General features: G+C 51.2%; 1 protein-coding gene across 1 annotated transcript in view; it reads right to left on the reverse strand.

Moving 5' to 3' along the window:
- Window positions 1–381: 381 nt before the first annotated feature.
- The window catches only part of SMURF1 (SMAD specific E3 ubiquitin protein ligase 1), a 28,560-nt gene continuing 12,552 nt past the window's right edge, over window positions 382–16,389 (reverse strand). The window contains exons 11-17 of the mRNA XM_082671021.1: window positions 11,355–11,469; window positions 10,047–10,225; window positions 8,937–9,074; window positions 7,871–7,991; window positions 6,730–6,931; window positions 5,199–5,274; window positions 382–3,658 (exon numbers count right to left, since the gene is read on the reverse strand). Of these exons, the coding sequence (XP_082527147.1) occupies window positions 3,559–3,658; window positions 5,199–5,274; window positions 6,730–6,931; window positions 7,871–7,991; window positions 8,937–9,074; window positions 10,047–10,225; window positions 11,355–11,469 (931 nt within the window). The 3' untranslated portion in view covers window positions 382–3,558. The remainder of the gene's footprint in view (window positions 3,659–5,198; window positions 5,275–6,729; window positions 6,932–7,870; window positions 7,992–8,936; window positions 9,075–10,046; window positions 10,226–11,354; window positions 11,470–16,389) is intronic.

Below are 16,389 nucleotides of genomic sequence, written 5' to 3' on the forward strand. Positions count from 1 at the left end.
GTATTCCATTATATATATGTATATTTTATATATATATGTACCACATCTTCTTTATCCATTCGTCTGCTGGTGGACAGTTAGGTCGCTTCCATATCTTGGCTATTGTAAATAATGCTGCTATGAACATGGGGGTGCATGTATCTTTTCAAATTGGTGTTTTTGCTTTTCTTCAGGTATATGCCCAGGAGTGGGATTGCTCTATTTTTAGTTTTTTGAGGACCCTCCACTGTTTTCCAAAGTGTTATCAATCTCTCCTACAATTCTGACTGTAAGTTTGCCCCTTTTCTTTAGAAGACCCTTGCCAGACCGCTGACTTCCTGTCTTATGGGATGTAAAAAAAAAAAAAAAAAAAAAAAAAAAAAACAGCTGTTCCACACCAAATAACAGGCGCCAGAAACGTAAAGTTGTGAGTTTATTGCATATGTAACAAAATGAACCTGACCTCCGGGGTCCAGCCTGCTGTACAATCACTGTTTGTTTTGTGTTTCCAGCTGGTTCTATAACCACATTAAATAGAACTAGTATTTCTTTAAATACTTTTGATTTTGACATAAAACAGAACATTTAGTGTACAACTTTCACAAAATAAATCAGCAATAAAAACAGTGGGAAGGATAACAAGGATAGCAGCAATACTTAAAAACAAGACATTACAAAATAAATTAAAAAATACATTATAAAGTGGTTGAGAAACAAAAATAAACAAATTTTTAAAATTCATACTATGTTTTGGGAAGGCTGCCGTGCAGCACACACCTGGCTGCGGACGGGGGCGGAGGGGCGTTTTCTCGGACAGCTCCGATCGGAGGACCACCTGACCTGCATTTGGACCACGCGGCCCGGCAAGCTCTGGGGCCGCAGTTCCAGGCGCTTCTCCCTGCGGGAGTCAGGAGAGCTCCGCCCACTGTCACCCCGGGGCCCCTCCGTTCTCCCCACAGCACTGGCAGAGCGGTGGTTTGCTACATCCCTGAGGGTCGGCTGATGACCGCTGGTGAGGCAAGCCTGGAAGTCGGGCCCTGAAGCATCTGGGCAGAGAGCTGAGGGGACCAGGTGGGTCGCTGGGGTTCCCGAGAAGGGCGACAGATGGGGAGGCTCCCGCAGACCCCAAAACCCACGGCTTGCCTCACTATTCTTTGGTGGGGGTGGTCAGGGGGTGGGGAGTGTTCCAAAGGCCCAACCCACTGTGGACAGTTACGGTTCTAGGAGCAGTGCCACCGACAGCCCTGTTTGGCAGGAGTGACCTGGGGCTCCGGAAGGTTCTGCTGTGCCAGGCTCCACAACAACCCACGCAGCTGGTGAGGTGCCCGCGTCCCAGTACGAAAGCGGAGACCCAGGCTTTGCGGGCAGGTAAGTCGACTTTCCCCAGCAGCCCGTGGAGGAGCCAGGACGTGAGCCTCTGGAGCTTGCCGAGGTGACACCTGACACGTGAGGGTGGCCTGGGGCCGGCAGGGGCACTACCCATCCCACCCCCAGCACCCGCCATCAGCAGGAAGGCAGCTTTAAAGGAGGCAAATGGCACGCTCCTGCTTCCAAGTCTTTCCAACCACTAGACCCTTGTTTCCTTCCTAACTTCCTGCGGATTTTGGCCGACACCACAGGATAACTGGGTGGGCCTTCCCCCCTCAGTCTCGAGGGCCTCAGTTCCCGGATGGCAGTCTCCTCCTTGCGGTTTAGGTCCGTGTTACAGAGGAGACCTGTCTGGCGGGTGAGAGTGGTGGTGGTGGGGGTCTGTCTGTATCATTCATTTCCTCATTCCTCCAGAGGAGGACCCACGGCAGCCAGCTTCCAGGACGCCAGAAGGTGTCATGGTGAACGAGACACAGGAGAAGCCCAACGGGCAAGGCGGGACTTCGGAGAGACTCAGCCCGCAGTCCATCCTGGACGTTCTGAACGGATTACATTCTCCTTCTGCAGCCAAGGCATCCTTCCTATTCTAGAACCTCAGCAAGTCACCCAGAAGCACGGCTTTCTCTCGCTCCTGGAACCTCCAGCCAGCGAACTCCGGCCTGCCAAACGTCAGACCACTGGCTGCTTCCCGGTCGAGCCGAAGAACCACAGCAAGGTGCAGGGGGTAAGTAAGTGCGCCTCCAAACCTAGCACCGTCCACAGGCGTTAGGAACAGAAAGAACAGACGGGACAGTCGGCCAGAAAGCTCCTTCCAAACCCACCTCAGACCCGCAGCTGGATCCCAGCACTGAACTCGGAACCTTACAACAAAACTTCAACAGTGCAAGGTCTTGCTAATGAATTACCCTGCACTCGCCCCCCAAACAAAAACCACCACCATACGGGAGAACTTGCTGCCACTGCTGTTTTTCTGCTGAACTTTATCTGAAATCAAACCACTTTGTTAAAATACTTTTTGATCTTCTGTGCAAATTGGAAAATGCTGGTAGAAACCTAGGGTCAAGGCTTGCTTTGGCCTTGCTCATATCTGGACAAGTGAATGGAGCAGCAGTTGTTAGTGTCACCATCAGACGTTGGGGAAGTGGGCTGAACGTGTCACGGTGGAGTGGCCCCTCTCTGCCTTCAGGTTTCCATCCACGACCTACTTCTTGTAAACGAGTAACCTGGGGTGGATTTAGGTCATGGAGGTTATCCGTTCTCTCTCTCCCTTTCAAGCTAGTTTGCACCAAGCCAGCAGCTACAATGATGGAATTTTGTTCTATTAGTTTAGTGCTTTCCACAAAACGGTTTGTTAGCATGCACGTGGCCCAGTCGACGCCCTTCCAAGTACAGCCTGCGCCTGGCTGCGAGCATCTGAAGCTGGGTTTGGGCTGCTTGTTTATAAGCTCTGTTATGTGGTGTTTTCGCTGGGAAAATATTTCAGACTGGATAGATAACGTGGCTAAAGGGACTCTTAAAAGGAAAGATCATTTTTCTTTATGCAAAACAGATTTTTCAACCAGGAAACCCTGAAAAGAAATAAATACCCAGGCCTCCAGCACAAGCTGCCCCGATTCCCTTACCTTTCCAAAAGGGAAGCACAGTTTTGATGCCAGCTTCCTGCAGTGGCAGAATTCCAATAAGCATATATTATACGGTTATTGTTCAGGTAGAAATTAATCTGCTACCCAGAGCAGGCTGCTAGGATGTGAAATTTGGAATTTGAGCTGCTGAACTTGAAAACCTCAGGTCTGCTTGGAGACAGAAGAGCTAGTCCAGCTACCAGGGCCGAACCCTCAGGCAGCCCCGCTCAGCTCCATAACTGTGAGTCAAGACTCCTCTAAAGCCCCCAGGGCAGTGAGCCTGTCACCAGAAGCGTTACAACCGTAGCAGAATATCCTGTGTGACCGAAGCAGTGCTAAACCTGGCTGCGTTTTATTGGATGGGTGATGGAAGGGGTGGGGGGGTTCTGTCAGGAGGAAAATATGGGTGAGAGCCACCAACTGAAGTCCCCCCGCCCCCTTTGCTCCCCCAACGAGAAGCAGGGGAGACAAGCCTTTCCCTCGGGTGTTCTAGGATTCCAGGGCCTCAGCCGGCTTCGCGGAGGCACACAGAGAGCATCGCTTGGGGTCTGGTGGCCGTGAGCTAGCATCTGCTGCCTTGGGCTGCACTTCACTCCACAGCAAACCCACAGGTCTCCTCCACTGCTGTCAGCAGCTTCTCATAGAGCTTCTCATATGACTCGTAGGGTGGAATGTCGATCCGGTTAAAGCTGGAACGGGACAGAAAGGTGAGAGACTCACTGCTGGTGCCGCCTGGCCTGAGGACCTGCTCCCAGGACAGGGTCAGGGCCAGGCCACAGCAGAGCCTTTGCGGCCACAAGCACACACATGGTGGGGACAGAGCAGAGAGGACGGGAAAGCATCTCATCCACCTGGTTCTGGGAGATGGAGGAGAGTTTTCCCCTCTCCTCTGGTGCTTTTCTGCTTCTTAGGCAAAGATTTTCAGTCAGTCAACACACAGCAAAACAAATCTTATAAGATCTTCCAAGTGAGTATGTACTGCTTAGATTAGGACAAAGCTCTCAACTTGTTTTTACTGTTGTTTTGGGGAGAAGTTATTTCTCAGACCCAGGAACACCACGTTTGCAGAGCACTGCAGCCCAGGCTGGCTGCAGTCAAATCACCACTAACAATTCACTGCCTGTGGATCTAATCCCCTGTGACTTAGATCTGAGAGCAAAACGGGGCAGTCTGGAGTATTTCCTGCAAAAACAGAAACTGTATCTCAAAAATAATAAAACGTCAAATCCCTGATAGAGGATTAAACGACCGGGTTAGCATTTCCTCAGGGAAGTTCATTCCCAAAGCTGTGCCCAGAAGACACCTTTGTAGACGATATTACCTCATAACAAATCAAAAACTGCAAGATTCTGACTGAGAGGACAGAGTGCCTCCTGAATTACTAGAGGTTAAGTGGTTGAGGATGGCTTTTGTCAAGAAGGAGTCGGGCTAAACGGTGTGGAGGCTTCTCAGGGGGCTTAGCACTGGACGTTCTTCACGTCCGTTTTACTCAAAGCACTAAACCATTAGAGAACACAGCCTGCTGGCGCGGGAGCAGCCCTGTGCGTTAGCATGCGCCACCCCGGGACGGCCATCCTGGGCGCAGACCCTGGGCCCGGGGAGGGCGCGTCCTCTATCTCAAGGACATGGAAACCCAGTTTGATGTCATGGACGGCGTGGGAACCCACAGCCTTGGTTCCCAACCAAGAACCTCCCATCACATCACCATGCATCCCGGCAACATTTGCAACTGACTCTCGTGAACCAGAGGTGGCTCTCGTCTCAAGAAATGGCTCCCAAAGTGTATGTAAGTGATTTGATTTTAAACCACAAAGGAAATAACCCACTACGGGTATTGTTTAAGTGAAAATCAAGGGAGGAAACATTTTTCAATACACAAGGTGCATCTGTCATACGCAGAGTTCTGAGAGGAGACCAATAGCTCCAAACTTAAAACTGCAGTGTTCCCTCCTGACACTGCACATGTGTGCGCGCGTGCACGCACACACACACACACACACACACACACACACACACACACACACACGCACATGTGCGGCAGGACCCAGCGAGGTGACGACTGGGGCCGGAGAGCGGCTCCAACGTCAGTCACGTCTCCAGACAAAACTGGGTTCACGAAAGAGCCTCGTGCTGACCCTCACGTGCGTGCTGTCCACTGCAGAGTCCAAGTAAGAAAACAGCTCAGAAAAGTCACGCACGGAGACAGGCTCCCAGGGCGCTGGTCCTTACCAGGTGTGGGCCTTGGGCAGGTTGTCTGTGTTCGCGTCAATCAGGTGGATGGTGAACAGCCGCGGCCCTGCGGCGCCTGTAGAGCCTTACAAGACAGCATTCTAGTTAACACGCTTCAGAGGCCGAGGCTGGGCCCTTGTCGCCACCCCGAGGCCCTGGTGCCAGGCGGCCGTCCTGCCAGAAGGTCACGGGGCTCACACGGCCACACGAGCCTCTGCCTGCTTTCAGGATGCACCTACCGTGACCATTAAGTGACTAACACCAGACATTTTAGAAAATCACAGGAGCAAGGCAGAGCAAAGGCGGGGACCGCTCTCCTCTCACCCGACCACGAGCCTGCTCCAGGGCGCTTATCTGAAAGCAAAATCTTTCAATCGCCAGTGATTTTTTTTTTTTTTAACAGAAATGTCTAGCAAGCAGGATATGGAGTCAGGAAACCTCCCCAGGCAGAGGCCCAGTGGCAAAAGAAAGACACAAAGGCTGGGACCAAAGCCCTAGGACGAGAAGTAACTTCTCTCACTCCAAGAGGGAGGCGTCGTCTACAGGGAACGTACACGTGAAATCTATCTGCTCCGCTAAGTTTTAAAATATTAAGATTCTTCACCTTACTCCTGCCGGTTGTCAGGGTTATCAAGTGACAAAACCCCCTAATTTTACAAATCACAGAGCCCTGAAGAGGCCTTCAAGGACTTTTCCAGTTGGCTGTGCTGACCACGAGCCCCTCCAGAGGCTCAGAAGCCTCGTTGTGGACAGCCTCCCACCCCCTCCTCCTCCAGCCCCCAGCTCCAGACCCAGGTGAGCCAGAGACCCAGCCAGAGCCGGAAGGGATGCATGAGAGGACAGGGACCTAACTGGACAGGGGAGCCTCTCAGGCAGGCCCCTTGTACAGATGAGGAAACCAAGGGCCCGGGAGGACCCCTGGAGCTGTGACCCACATGGCAGCAGTGTGCTCTTAGAGACTCAGGACTGCAGTTAGAGAGCTGCTGTCAGAAAGTTCAAAAATTAACCCATGGTGCATTTTTAAATGGCTTTCTTTCCCCACAGCCTTGCTCTTTGTACCCCCTCTCTGTCACCAATTCTGTTGAGGGAGGGAAGCGGAGGCCCCGGCTCCCCTGGGCCTTCCTGGCTCAGGTCTTTCCAGACCCAGCCCTGTGTGGGCAGCAGCCGGCCGGCACCCACCACTGCTGTGTCACGTGGCTCAGAGGCCCTGGGAAAGGTGGTCTGAGGTGGGCGGGGCTCTGTGTGATGGACATGCCCTCCTACATCTTTCCAGATGTCTTCTTTCACCTTGGGCAAAGGATAGTAGAGCCTGAAGCCCTGGGGGCAGCAGAGAGAAGGGCAACCGGAAGGCCATGGCTCGTGTGGAGGGAAGAGGGTCTCTCCAGCCCCTTGGCCAGGCAACACCCCTGCAGCACCAAGTGTCTGTCATGAAGGACCCGAGGCCATGTCGTCTCCTGGCGACACCCCAGGACGACTGCCCGCCGCCGCCCGCGCCCCAGCCCAGCACCAGCCCCACCACCACGTCAGTCACCTTGCAGCGCCTTGAAGCCCTGGAGGGGGACCCGCGTGGAGCCCGTCACGAACTGCAGCAGCCGGGCCCTCCTCTCCTCGTCGAAGGTCTCCACCGCCTGCCAAAACCACCGGACCACGTTGCTGTCGGCCCCGCAGTGCTTCAGCCGCGTGTTGGACTTCCAGTCGTCCAGGTCGATCTTGTCCAGGCCGCCGATGATCAGCTGTGAGGGCGTGAAAGCAGGTCACCTCCCCGACGTACAAACCGACGGGTGCCCAGCTCCCAGGACACGGAGAGCGTTACAAACCACGTCCCGACAAACCGGACACGCATTCAGACAAGTCGACAGACACGTACACAGCGGGCCTGAGGCCCACGCTCTGTGTCTGCACCTCCGGGCCGGCTGCCACCCCGAGGACGCTGGTGTGGCTACTCATGTGACGTTTCCTTAGCAGCGCGTGCGTGTGTGCGTGTGCGTGCACTGCACTGGGGAGGATGGAGGACCGAAGGACCAGCCACAACAGCTGCATGGAGCCACCCGTAAAGTGGGGCCGCCTCCCGGGGACGCGTGGGGCTTGAAGTCTGAGGAGGAGGGAACAGGTCAGGGACATGCTTGTTGCTGTGACCTGCTCCGGAGCCATCGCTCCCCCCAGGGAGGCACCTCGGGGCCCACAGCTCTGGCACCGCCCTGGGGCCAGAAAGGCCGGGAACAGCCTGAAAGGCAAGGGCTACTTGGCACCAGAAGCGGATGGGGTGCGCAGGAATGGCTTTGTTCACGCCCATGAAGAGGGACCAGAAGCGACAGTAATACTTGGTTCTGGGCCTAGTAACAGCCAGAATCAAACAAAGCAGCTGGTCATGAGAACTTCCTCCATCTGAGGTGACCCCCAGGCGGGGCTTAGGAAGCTGTGCTGCGGGGAGCTTGCCCACCCAACAGGACAAGCCGCACAACGCCCGGCAGGATGTCGCAAGAGTTACCCGGAATCCCTGCCGCCAGGCGGGCACCAGGCCTTGGCATCAACTGCTCAGGCCTCCCCGACCCCCCGCTCCGCCCCCAGCCCTGCCTCTGCTCTCCTGCAGCCCCGGCGGCCCCTGGGCCTGCGGGGATCGAGCAGCCGAGGAGCACCCGTCACGCGCCCCGGTTCCCCCGGCGCTCACGCACCTCCAGCTCCTTCTGGTCAAAAGGCTTCAGTAAGTGTTGAGGGATGAGTTCATTAAACCCCTTCTGAAGAGCCAGGAACTGGGCCTCGATCCCCCTCATAAACCTCCAATTTACATACAACCTGAAAGAAAAATTCACACGTCAGAAGCAATATCAAATGGCTCGTGAACGTCGTTTTTTTCTCCATTAGTTGGTTCTGATATCCGCTGAACCCTGCCCACCATCCTCCCCTAATGGGGAGGAAAACCCCACTGGCGGGCAGTACCCAGCCTAAGAGTCAGGTTAAAACTAAATCAGGGGCTTCCCTGGTGGCGCAGTGGTTGTGAGTCCGCCTGCCGATGCAGGGGACACGGGTTCATGCCCCAGTCCGCGAAGATCCCACATGCCGTGGAGCGGCTGAGCCCGTGAGTCATGGCCGCTGAGCCTGCGCGTCCGGAGCCTGTGCTCCGCAATGGGAGAGGCCACAGCAGTGAGAGGCCCACATACCGCAAAAAAAAGATAAATAAATAAAAAATAAATCAGATGTTCTGATTCTTCGCTTGAAATAGCAGTAGGATGTAACCTGGCCTGTTACAGGTGCCATAATTTAAAAATATGTTTGAAAAGAAAATACAGGGCACAGTGAGAACTACACACCAGTCTGACAGCCTGAGCACAGACATGCCCATGTGTCTAAATTTCCCATGGAAGTCACTAGTCATTTATTTGCCTCAAGAGGTGGGAAAACAGACTATAAAGAGGTGGACTTCCATCACACCAAGCTCAAGGAAGCTTGCCCCAAACTTGAGGGAGGCCTACTCCTCCCTCCTGTGGCTATACCACCTTCACACCCACAATCAGGCGGTCACTGGAAAGCTACCCCTTGGGCTCTGGGTCATGAATCCCCCTTTAACGGGTCAACCCTGGAGCCCACCGCTGACCCTGCCGGTTTCTGGAAGTCTCTGCCGCTACCATGACTCTGGTCCAAGCGCTCTGACGACATAAACATGGCCCCCCCGTGCCCAGGACAGTCCCAGGCCCCGCCAGTCCCAGCGGTAACCCCCAGGGGCCCCAGAGCATTACCTACCGGACGTATTCTTTCTTGTTCTCCTCTGTGACAGGGACATTCCTGCCGTTGGGTTTCAGTTCATGCTGAAGAATCCTCCCGAAAGCGTTGTGCTCCACACAGAACGTGTGGTCCAGCACGGGGGTGATGTCGTTCTCTCTGGGAAGTTAGGACAGAAGATGAATGTCACTTAGGCCTCGGCCACCGCACGGGAGCACATGGAACATTGAATCAACAATCGGTAGGAAGAGGGACCGGCTCCTCCTTTGCAGAAGAGGGGTGACAGTAGTGACACCGCCCTGTGACTTCCTGGGACAGAGCCAGCCGGCTGCTTTGTCCCCTGAGTCTCTGAGCGGACAGGAGGGAAGCATGAAGGGGCAACTGAGTCAAAGGGAAGCCTCGCCAAGAAAACACGGCGCCGCCTTCTCCAGGCAGCCTTCCAAGGGCATCAGTCCAAGGAAGCACTTGAAAGTCAGAACTGGCTCCTTCACCTGCCATGTTTCTGGAAACACAGACTGGGAGGTTCTCTATAGGATGAAGGCCCTGGCCCCCCGCAGACCTGCCTTTCAAGCTGGGACACGTGGAAGGAGGTGGACAGAACACAGGACACGATCGAGTCCTCGGCTTGTCCCCCGGTCCCAGAGCCTGGACCTCTCATTGCCGTGAAATCGGTCCTCACGAGGACCCCCGACACCTACGGTGACCATGTAACTGTACCTGTTGCTTTTAAGAGAGTTTTAGGGTAATCCTAAAACAAAGGCACCTAAATATTAGGGTGATTTTGGATACCTCCTTGGCTGGAGACACCCCAGAGTGTCACAAACCAACCAACCAACCAACCACCAGGCCTGGGGATTAACATTCACAGTCATAACTTAAGGAAACAGCAAAAGAAACGGCAAAAGAAACGAGTCCATGTGATGAGAAACTGGGCAGACGTTACGTGGAAAATGTCAGTTAAGTATTGTTGTTGAACCTACTTTTATGTTTCTGATAGTTTTTCTATTCTCTGATTTCACACCCATCCCCCAAATACACACCCACGTGCACGCTACACAACACAGATGGATTTGGGGCACGCTAAGACGGGTGACGATCGATGCATTTTCAGTTAACTGAGTCAGTACTTACAGAATCCACACTAGGCTCTTATGAAGTTCCGGGTCCACCGACTCCAAGTCAGAAAGCTGGATGGGTTTCCCCAGCAGCTGCTTGTAGAAGGGAACTGTGAAACCCCCGTTTATGTAGTGTCCATGGAACACAGCCAGACCCATGATCCGACCCACAAAATGGAAATAAGACAAGTGGTCCTGTAGGGGGCACCAGAGAACATGAATTCGTGAGAAAAATGACCGGCCAAGGCAGATGGGTATCTTGTACTTTCTCCAGGTTTCTTGAATCAGTTACTCACGGGCTGCACTCATGACCAGATGAAAGACGGCTACATAGGAGGTCAAACTTAGCGCATGACTTTTGGAGAGGTCATCTGAAGGATACCTTAGATTATGCCCTTGGTTCAAACACCTTCTCAGAATTGCTACCTAATTTGTGGGACCCAGTGCAAAATGAAAATGCAGAACCCCTTATTCAAAAGTTGAGAATATCAACATGGTGACGGCAGAGAATCAACCAACCCTGGTCCCTTCTCAACACAGCGCCCGGTGCTGGCACAGGTTGCCGCCGGCCCCTCCCTCCCACTGCACCACAAGGAAATAAAGGGCAAAAGGTAATCCCCCTTCTTCCTCTGCCATCCCTCCCCCATCCCACAAAAAAGGAGCAGAGAAAAAATCCCAAGGGAGTTGAGGCAGGGACACAGAGGAAAATAACTGTGAGCAACCCAAGTAAGAGAACCATCTTAAAACCAGCGCTGTTCTGGTTTGTAACCAGGGAACCTCCTGTTTCTACTTTTAGGTTGGAATTATACTCAGAGAGTTAGCTCCCATGTTGGTAAAAGGTCCTGTCACATCGACTGCTCGTCAGGGACCACGTGCAGGACGCGGCCCCACGTCAGAGCCCTCCTCTTACCCGCTGGCCACCCTCGGACCAGTTACACACACACACCGCCTGTTTCCTCATCTCTCTGACAAGCAGCTAAGAGCATCAGCACCGGTGGCCAAAAAGGCCAATTATGGGAATATTCCCATTTCGACTGGGAGGAGGATGTACCTCGTCACCCACTTCTCAGAATGACACCATCAACAAATACAGCCGTCAAGCCAGAGTTCCCCTGACACGACATACTCACTGATACCAGCCACCGAAGACACGGGATTGAAACCATCCATCCTAATCCAGTTCTCACTCTACCTTGCAATGTTTATTTACCATAGACTTTGAGTAAGTCTACAATGAGTCAACCAAGAATTGAGATTGAAACTGGAAATCCATTTAAGAAATTCTCCAACTAAGTCTCCGACCTCTTTAGTCATTAATACTTACAGGGTTGATGGAAGAATCGGGATTGATTTGCAACATGTAAATGTTGTCCGTGGAATACTGGAAGAGTCCATAATATGGATTCAACATCTCATGGCACAATAAGTAAAGCCACTCCCTAGAAACAACAACAAGACATTTTAAAACTTCCTAATTTCCGATCTTCACGAAAGGACTGATTCACCGTGTCCTAGAAACCCAAACTGGTAAGGCTGCCTGGCTCTGAGAGGATGCGATTTGTGCCGATTGGGCAAATAAGCTTAATGAAGTAAAAAAAATTGCTTCTGGTGGTGTCAGAAATGGATTTTCTGGCCAAAAGTCCAGTAACTCTGAAGCTGAGAAAGAACTGTGGTTGCCTGGAATCAGTACCAGCTCAGAGGCACAGTGTGCTCCGCAGTCCGTCAGCTTTCTTGCACCCCAACTAAGGTTTTCTCTGCTACTTTGCAGAGATCAAGATCTCAGGTGACGATGTTAACAATGTGGTAAAAACCAACAAAAGTGCAACAGAAAGCTGTCAAAAATGCGTGTGCACATACACAAAACAGAAAAAATATATATGCAGAGCATAAAGAAAGATGGGAAGAATTTATACTAACATGTTGACAGTAGCTAACTGGAGAATTCGCATTCTGGGCGTTTTAATTTTTTTTCACTTCTTTCTAGTTTTTAGATTTCGGATGGTATCATGTTATTAATGTTTAAATAAGGAGAAAACATTTCCCAGTCTAGGGAGACAGGGATTATTTAAGAACGACTTTTGCCCTCATAATTTTCTGTCCTGTTGAATTCTTATTTTTTGCCATAAGCGTTATCACTTTTATAATTTAAAGGACTAGTTTAAAATCTTAAAATGTTAATTCTAAGAGTTTAAAAATCTGGATAGGGTACATAAAATGGATTCTTTTCTGAATTCCTTTATGTTTGAATTATTTCATTATAAAAAAGCCCCAAATCAAAACCAATCAAACAAAAAAAGCACTTAGCAGACCCCGTATGGCTCAGCTGCTGCGGCCAGACTGGGATAAGCCCGGGTGTGGGGGTCTGTACAACACGGTGTAGCCTTTTATTCTTTCTACTCAAAACTCCTTTAAATGGACGAATCTTATTAAGATAGCTGCCCCAAGTTTTACTCTGGAATTTCTTACTCCTTCAAACAGAAAAGACAGAATTGAGAAAATACGAAAAGGATAATAAGCACAAATGCAAATCATCTGTCCGAGAGAATTGTGAAAATACACACAAAATGATTACACCAACACAAAGCTGTGTATCCAACTCAAAAGAACAGGAAGAAAAAAAAAAAAAAAAGAACAGGAAGGAACTACCAGAAGAGATGAGACAGACACCAAATCTTACGAAGCCTCTTTACTAGGAAGGCAGAATTTCCCAACTCTGGTGCTTTGATTTATCCCCAAGTTTTGGAGTTTGGATTTACGAAGAATTGTTTTCATAAATGCCAAGGACCTGCCACTGTCTAGACAGGAAGTGATTAAAATACAAGCAAACATCCTGACCGAGCTGTGGACAAGGTACAGAGCACGAGGTATGTTCTGGAAGTGGTCAGGGAAGAGCTAACTACACAGGCAGAAGAGGGAGAGAAAGGAAAAGGTTCAGAGCCAAACACTGAGGAGATGAGCACAGACTGATTCCCATCGACCAACATAAGGGACACAGACACACACGTATGTGTAACACACATGTAACTGACATCTCTCCTCAGCCCTACACGACAGGTGTGAGCCACTCAGACACGAGGAAGACTCAGCTGAAACAATGTGAGATCAGACTGGAGGCAGAAAAGCAGGGCTTCTCAGCTCTTCCCTCTGTAGCATCATGTTAATCAAAGGAGCTACACAAAGACTTGATAACCACGGGAAATGCAGAGGACAGCGAACTCCTAACCAGACCAAACCTAACCCAGCTATTCACGTGCGTGCCTAGGAACCTATAACCCCAGCTGTGCACGGGAGCAACCATAAAGTAAAACAGTTCAGGATACTGACTCTTGAGATATCGCGAGACTAAAAAGGAAAAGGTAGAGAAGAGAAAATGGAAGTAGTTTGATTTGAATTTAGGACAAATATGAATGAGGAAGTAGGAAGAGTCTCCCTGAAAAGGGGGACAGAAAGCCTAAACCCCTAGTCAGGAAACGGAATTCGTGTTTTCAAGGGCAAACAGAAGTGACATTCGCCAGAAGAAAGATGGTTCCTAGAATCAATATTGAGAAGATCAAGGAAGAAACTTGGAACAACCTGGAAAGGAAAAGCATTTCCCATGGAGAGGCAGTACCAGTGCAAGCGCGCTATCAGGAAGGCCGGGATTTTCTGCATCCCTCATCCCAGACGGAGTCGAGATCACCTGAGGAGCACAGCGATGGGAAGAGGCTGGAGGAATGATTCTGTTCTGGGGCCCAAGGGCGCATCGTGGCTTTTGTAATTATTTACTTTTGGCTGCTGAAAAAAATCCCAATTCCACCCAGAAACCTGACGAGACCCCCTAGAATGCTTCTCAGAACCTAATTTTGCTGGTGCTGACTGCTGCAGCGTGGAGAATCCACTTGTGTTTTCTAAATTGTGAGGGTACGAGGCTCTCCTGTCCCCTGGCCCCCAAGGCCGGGCCACTATCACACGTCCGCACAGGAACGAGGGCCCTTGGCAGCATCTACCAGCGGTGTGGTCACTTGTGCAGTTACGATTAATGTCTGGACCTCGTCAGGCTGAGGACTCCTTTGCATGGGGGGGAGGGGGGGTGAAGGGGGCAGGGGACACGTTGCTTTGCCCACATTGTATCCCAAGTACCCAGTCTGCGGTGGAGTCTCAGTGCTTACCGGTTAATGAATAAATACAGAAAACACTCCCTCTGAGGGCCCGAGGGTGCACTGGCTCCGGCGGGGAGGGGGGGCATGCAGCACAGAGGGAGGCTGTGAGGACCACCCGCCTCTGAGCCACAGGGACTGGGTGGGCGGTTCAGTGAGGCGGGAAAGAACAGGGAGCAGTTGGGGGGAGGGGCAACCCGAAATGTTGAACTGTTAGGTTTAAGGGGCTAAATACCCAAGCACAGATGAGAGGCAACTGGTAAACAAGTCTGGAGCTGAAGGAGGGGCGAGGAGGGGCGGCCAGGAGGCTCCAGGGCTACGCTCGGATGCCCACAATGTCCAGTGGGAAGGAGGAGGGGGACGCACAGCAGAGGAGCCTGAGAGGGAGATTAGAGGGAAACCAGGTGCCCTGGAAACCAAGTGGCAAAGGTGTTTCGAGAAGCAGGGGGCCACCAACTACAACGAGTGCTGCTGACAGACCAAGACTGAGTCATCATCACTGGGTTTGGTGAGACGCAGGTCAGGCGGGGGCCTCGACACAAAGGGCTCAGAGGGCAGAGAGATCTGCTCAGAATGTGTTCAAGAGAAAGCGAGGATGTGGAAGCGGGAATTGGGATCACACAACTCTTTTGAGGGGTTTTGCTACGAAGAGAACAGAGGAACAGGGCGATGACTGAGCTATGCATTCTTGAACGCATCTCTGTCTTTCCTGGAGTTTCTAATTGTTTTTCTTTTTCCTGTGCTTTCTTTGCCTTTACTGCCTCCTTTATTGTAGCTTCAACAGGAAGGGGATATAGTATCTAGGAAAGGTTTGGCGGCGGGTGGGGGCATGTTTGTTTCTTTTAAGAAGGGGAGTTGCCGTAGCACACTGGTAGGACCCAAGAGACTTTAAGGGACGTTTTGATGAAAAGAAATAGATGTGAAATAACAGGAAAAGCACAAGGGCCTGGGATGCACTGTGCCAGGGGCAGGACTGCTCTTATACAGGGACATGCATGCGCCACGCAGGGCCACGGTGGGGAAGTCTGACCGTACAAGTACAGACAACGGCAGACTCGATATCTGGTGGTGACGGTGAGGAAAGACCCTTCAGATTGCTTCTGTTTCCTCAGTTAAATAGGAAGCAAAGTCAGCAGCTAAGAGTGAGGATGGGCGGAAGTGACGCCAGAGATCTGAGAAAGAGAACCACGGGGGAACGGAAGTAGGCGCTGAACCCTCCTTGCGGCCGGTGGCTGTCGATGCAGAGAAAGACCGGCAGCATGGAAGTGTGTTCGCCTCCAGCCACATTCAGCTGCTCAGGCAATGCTCAGAGCAGCCTAAGGAGGGGATCTTCAGAGCTGGGGTTTTGCCAGGTAAGCACAGCAAACGGAAAGAGAGGCAAGGAAGTTATGAGGGGGCATGAGGGAGCGATTATGATGGTGGATTACGGGTAAGGAGGAAGTGAAGACAGGAGGGGCGTGAAAAACAGAAAAAAGGTGGTGGAACCTGTGGATGATGGGTGGCCATGGATGGGGTCAAATGAATTAGACGTGCCCAAAGCCACACTCTTCTCTGACAGTGACCCTGGGTGCTGAGAAGCAGCGGAGCAGTGTCTTCAGAGCTCTGAATGAGAACTGTTTTCCTTCTAGAAGCCTATAAAGGGCTAAACTACCAGTCAAACTGTAGATTATAAGACATTTTCAGACTCAAGATCTTAGAAAATCCCCCTCCCCCCCACACACACCCCTTCTAAGAAAGCTACTTGAGGATATATTCCAGTAACATAATGGAGGAAGCCAAGAAGAGGAAGCCATAGGACCCGTACAGCAATGGCTCTAAGCCAAGAAAGCAGTGAAGTCCCTGAAGACAACGGCAGCGGGTCCAGAGAATCAACAGTCAGTCTGGACAGAGTCTCCACAAGAGAGATGCATGGAGCAAAGGGGGCGGGTGAGGATGGCCCAAGGTGAAGTTTAATGGGGCAACAGAGTCAAGACCTGGCTTTAAGAAAAGAAGAAAGAAAAAGAAGAAATTCTTGGGAAAATTAAAATTTGTTCAAAAGGATAAACTAAATGATAGAATACCACTTAATCCCTCAATGAACAATATTTACATTGTCATAATAATATAAAACAATGTACTGATTTTTCAACTCCTGTAAATAATAGGTAGACAAGCACAGGCGACTAACTTAATTTTGGTGACAGAACAAAATGTAAATCTTCAACCTTGATAATATACAAGTGA

This window comes from Grampus griseus (genome assembly GCF_964374135.1).
Source record: "Grampus griseus genome assembly, chromosome: 14".
In the NCBI taxonomy this organism is placed as follows: Eukaryota; Metazoa; Chordata; class Mammalia; order Artiodactyla; family Delphinidae; genus Grampus; species Grampus griseus.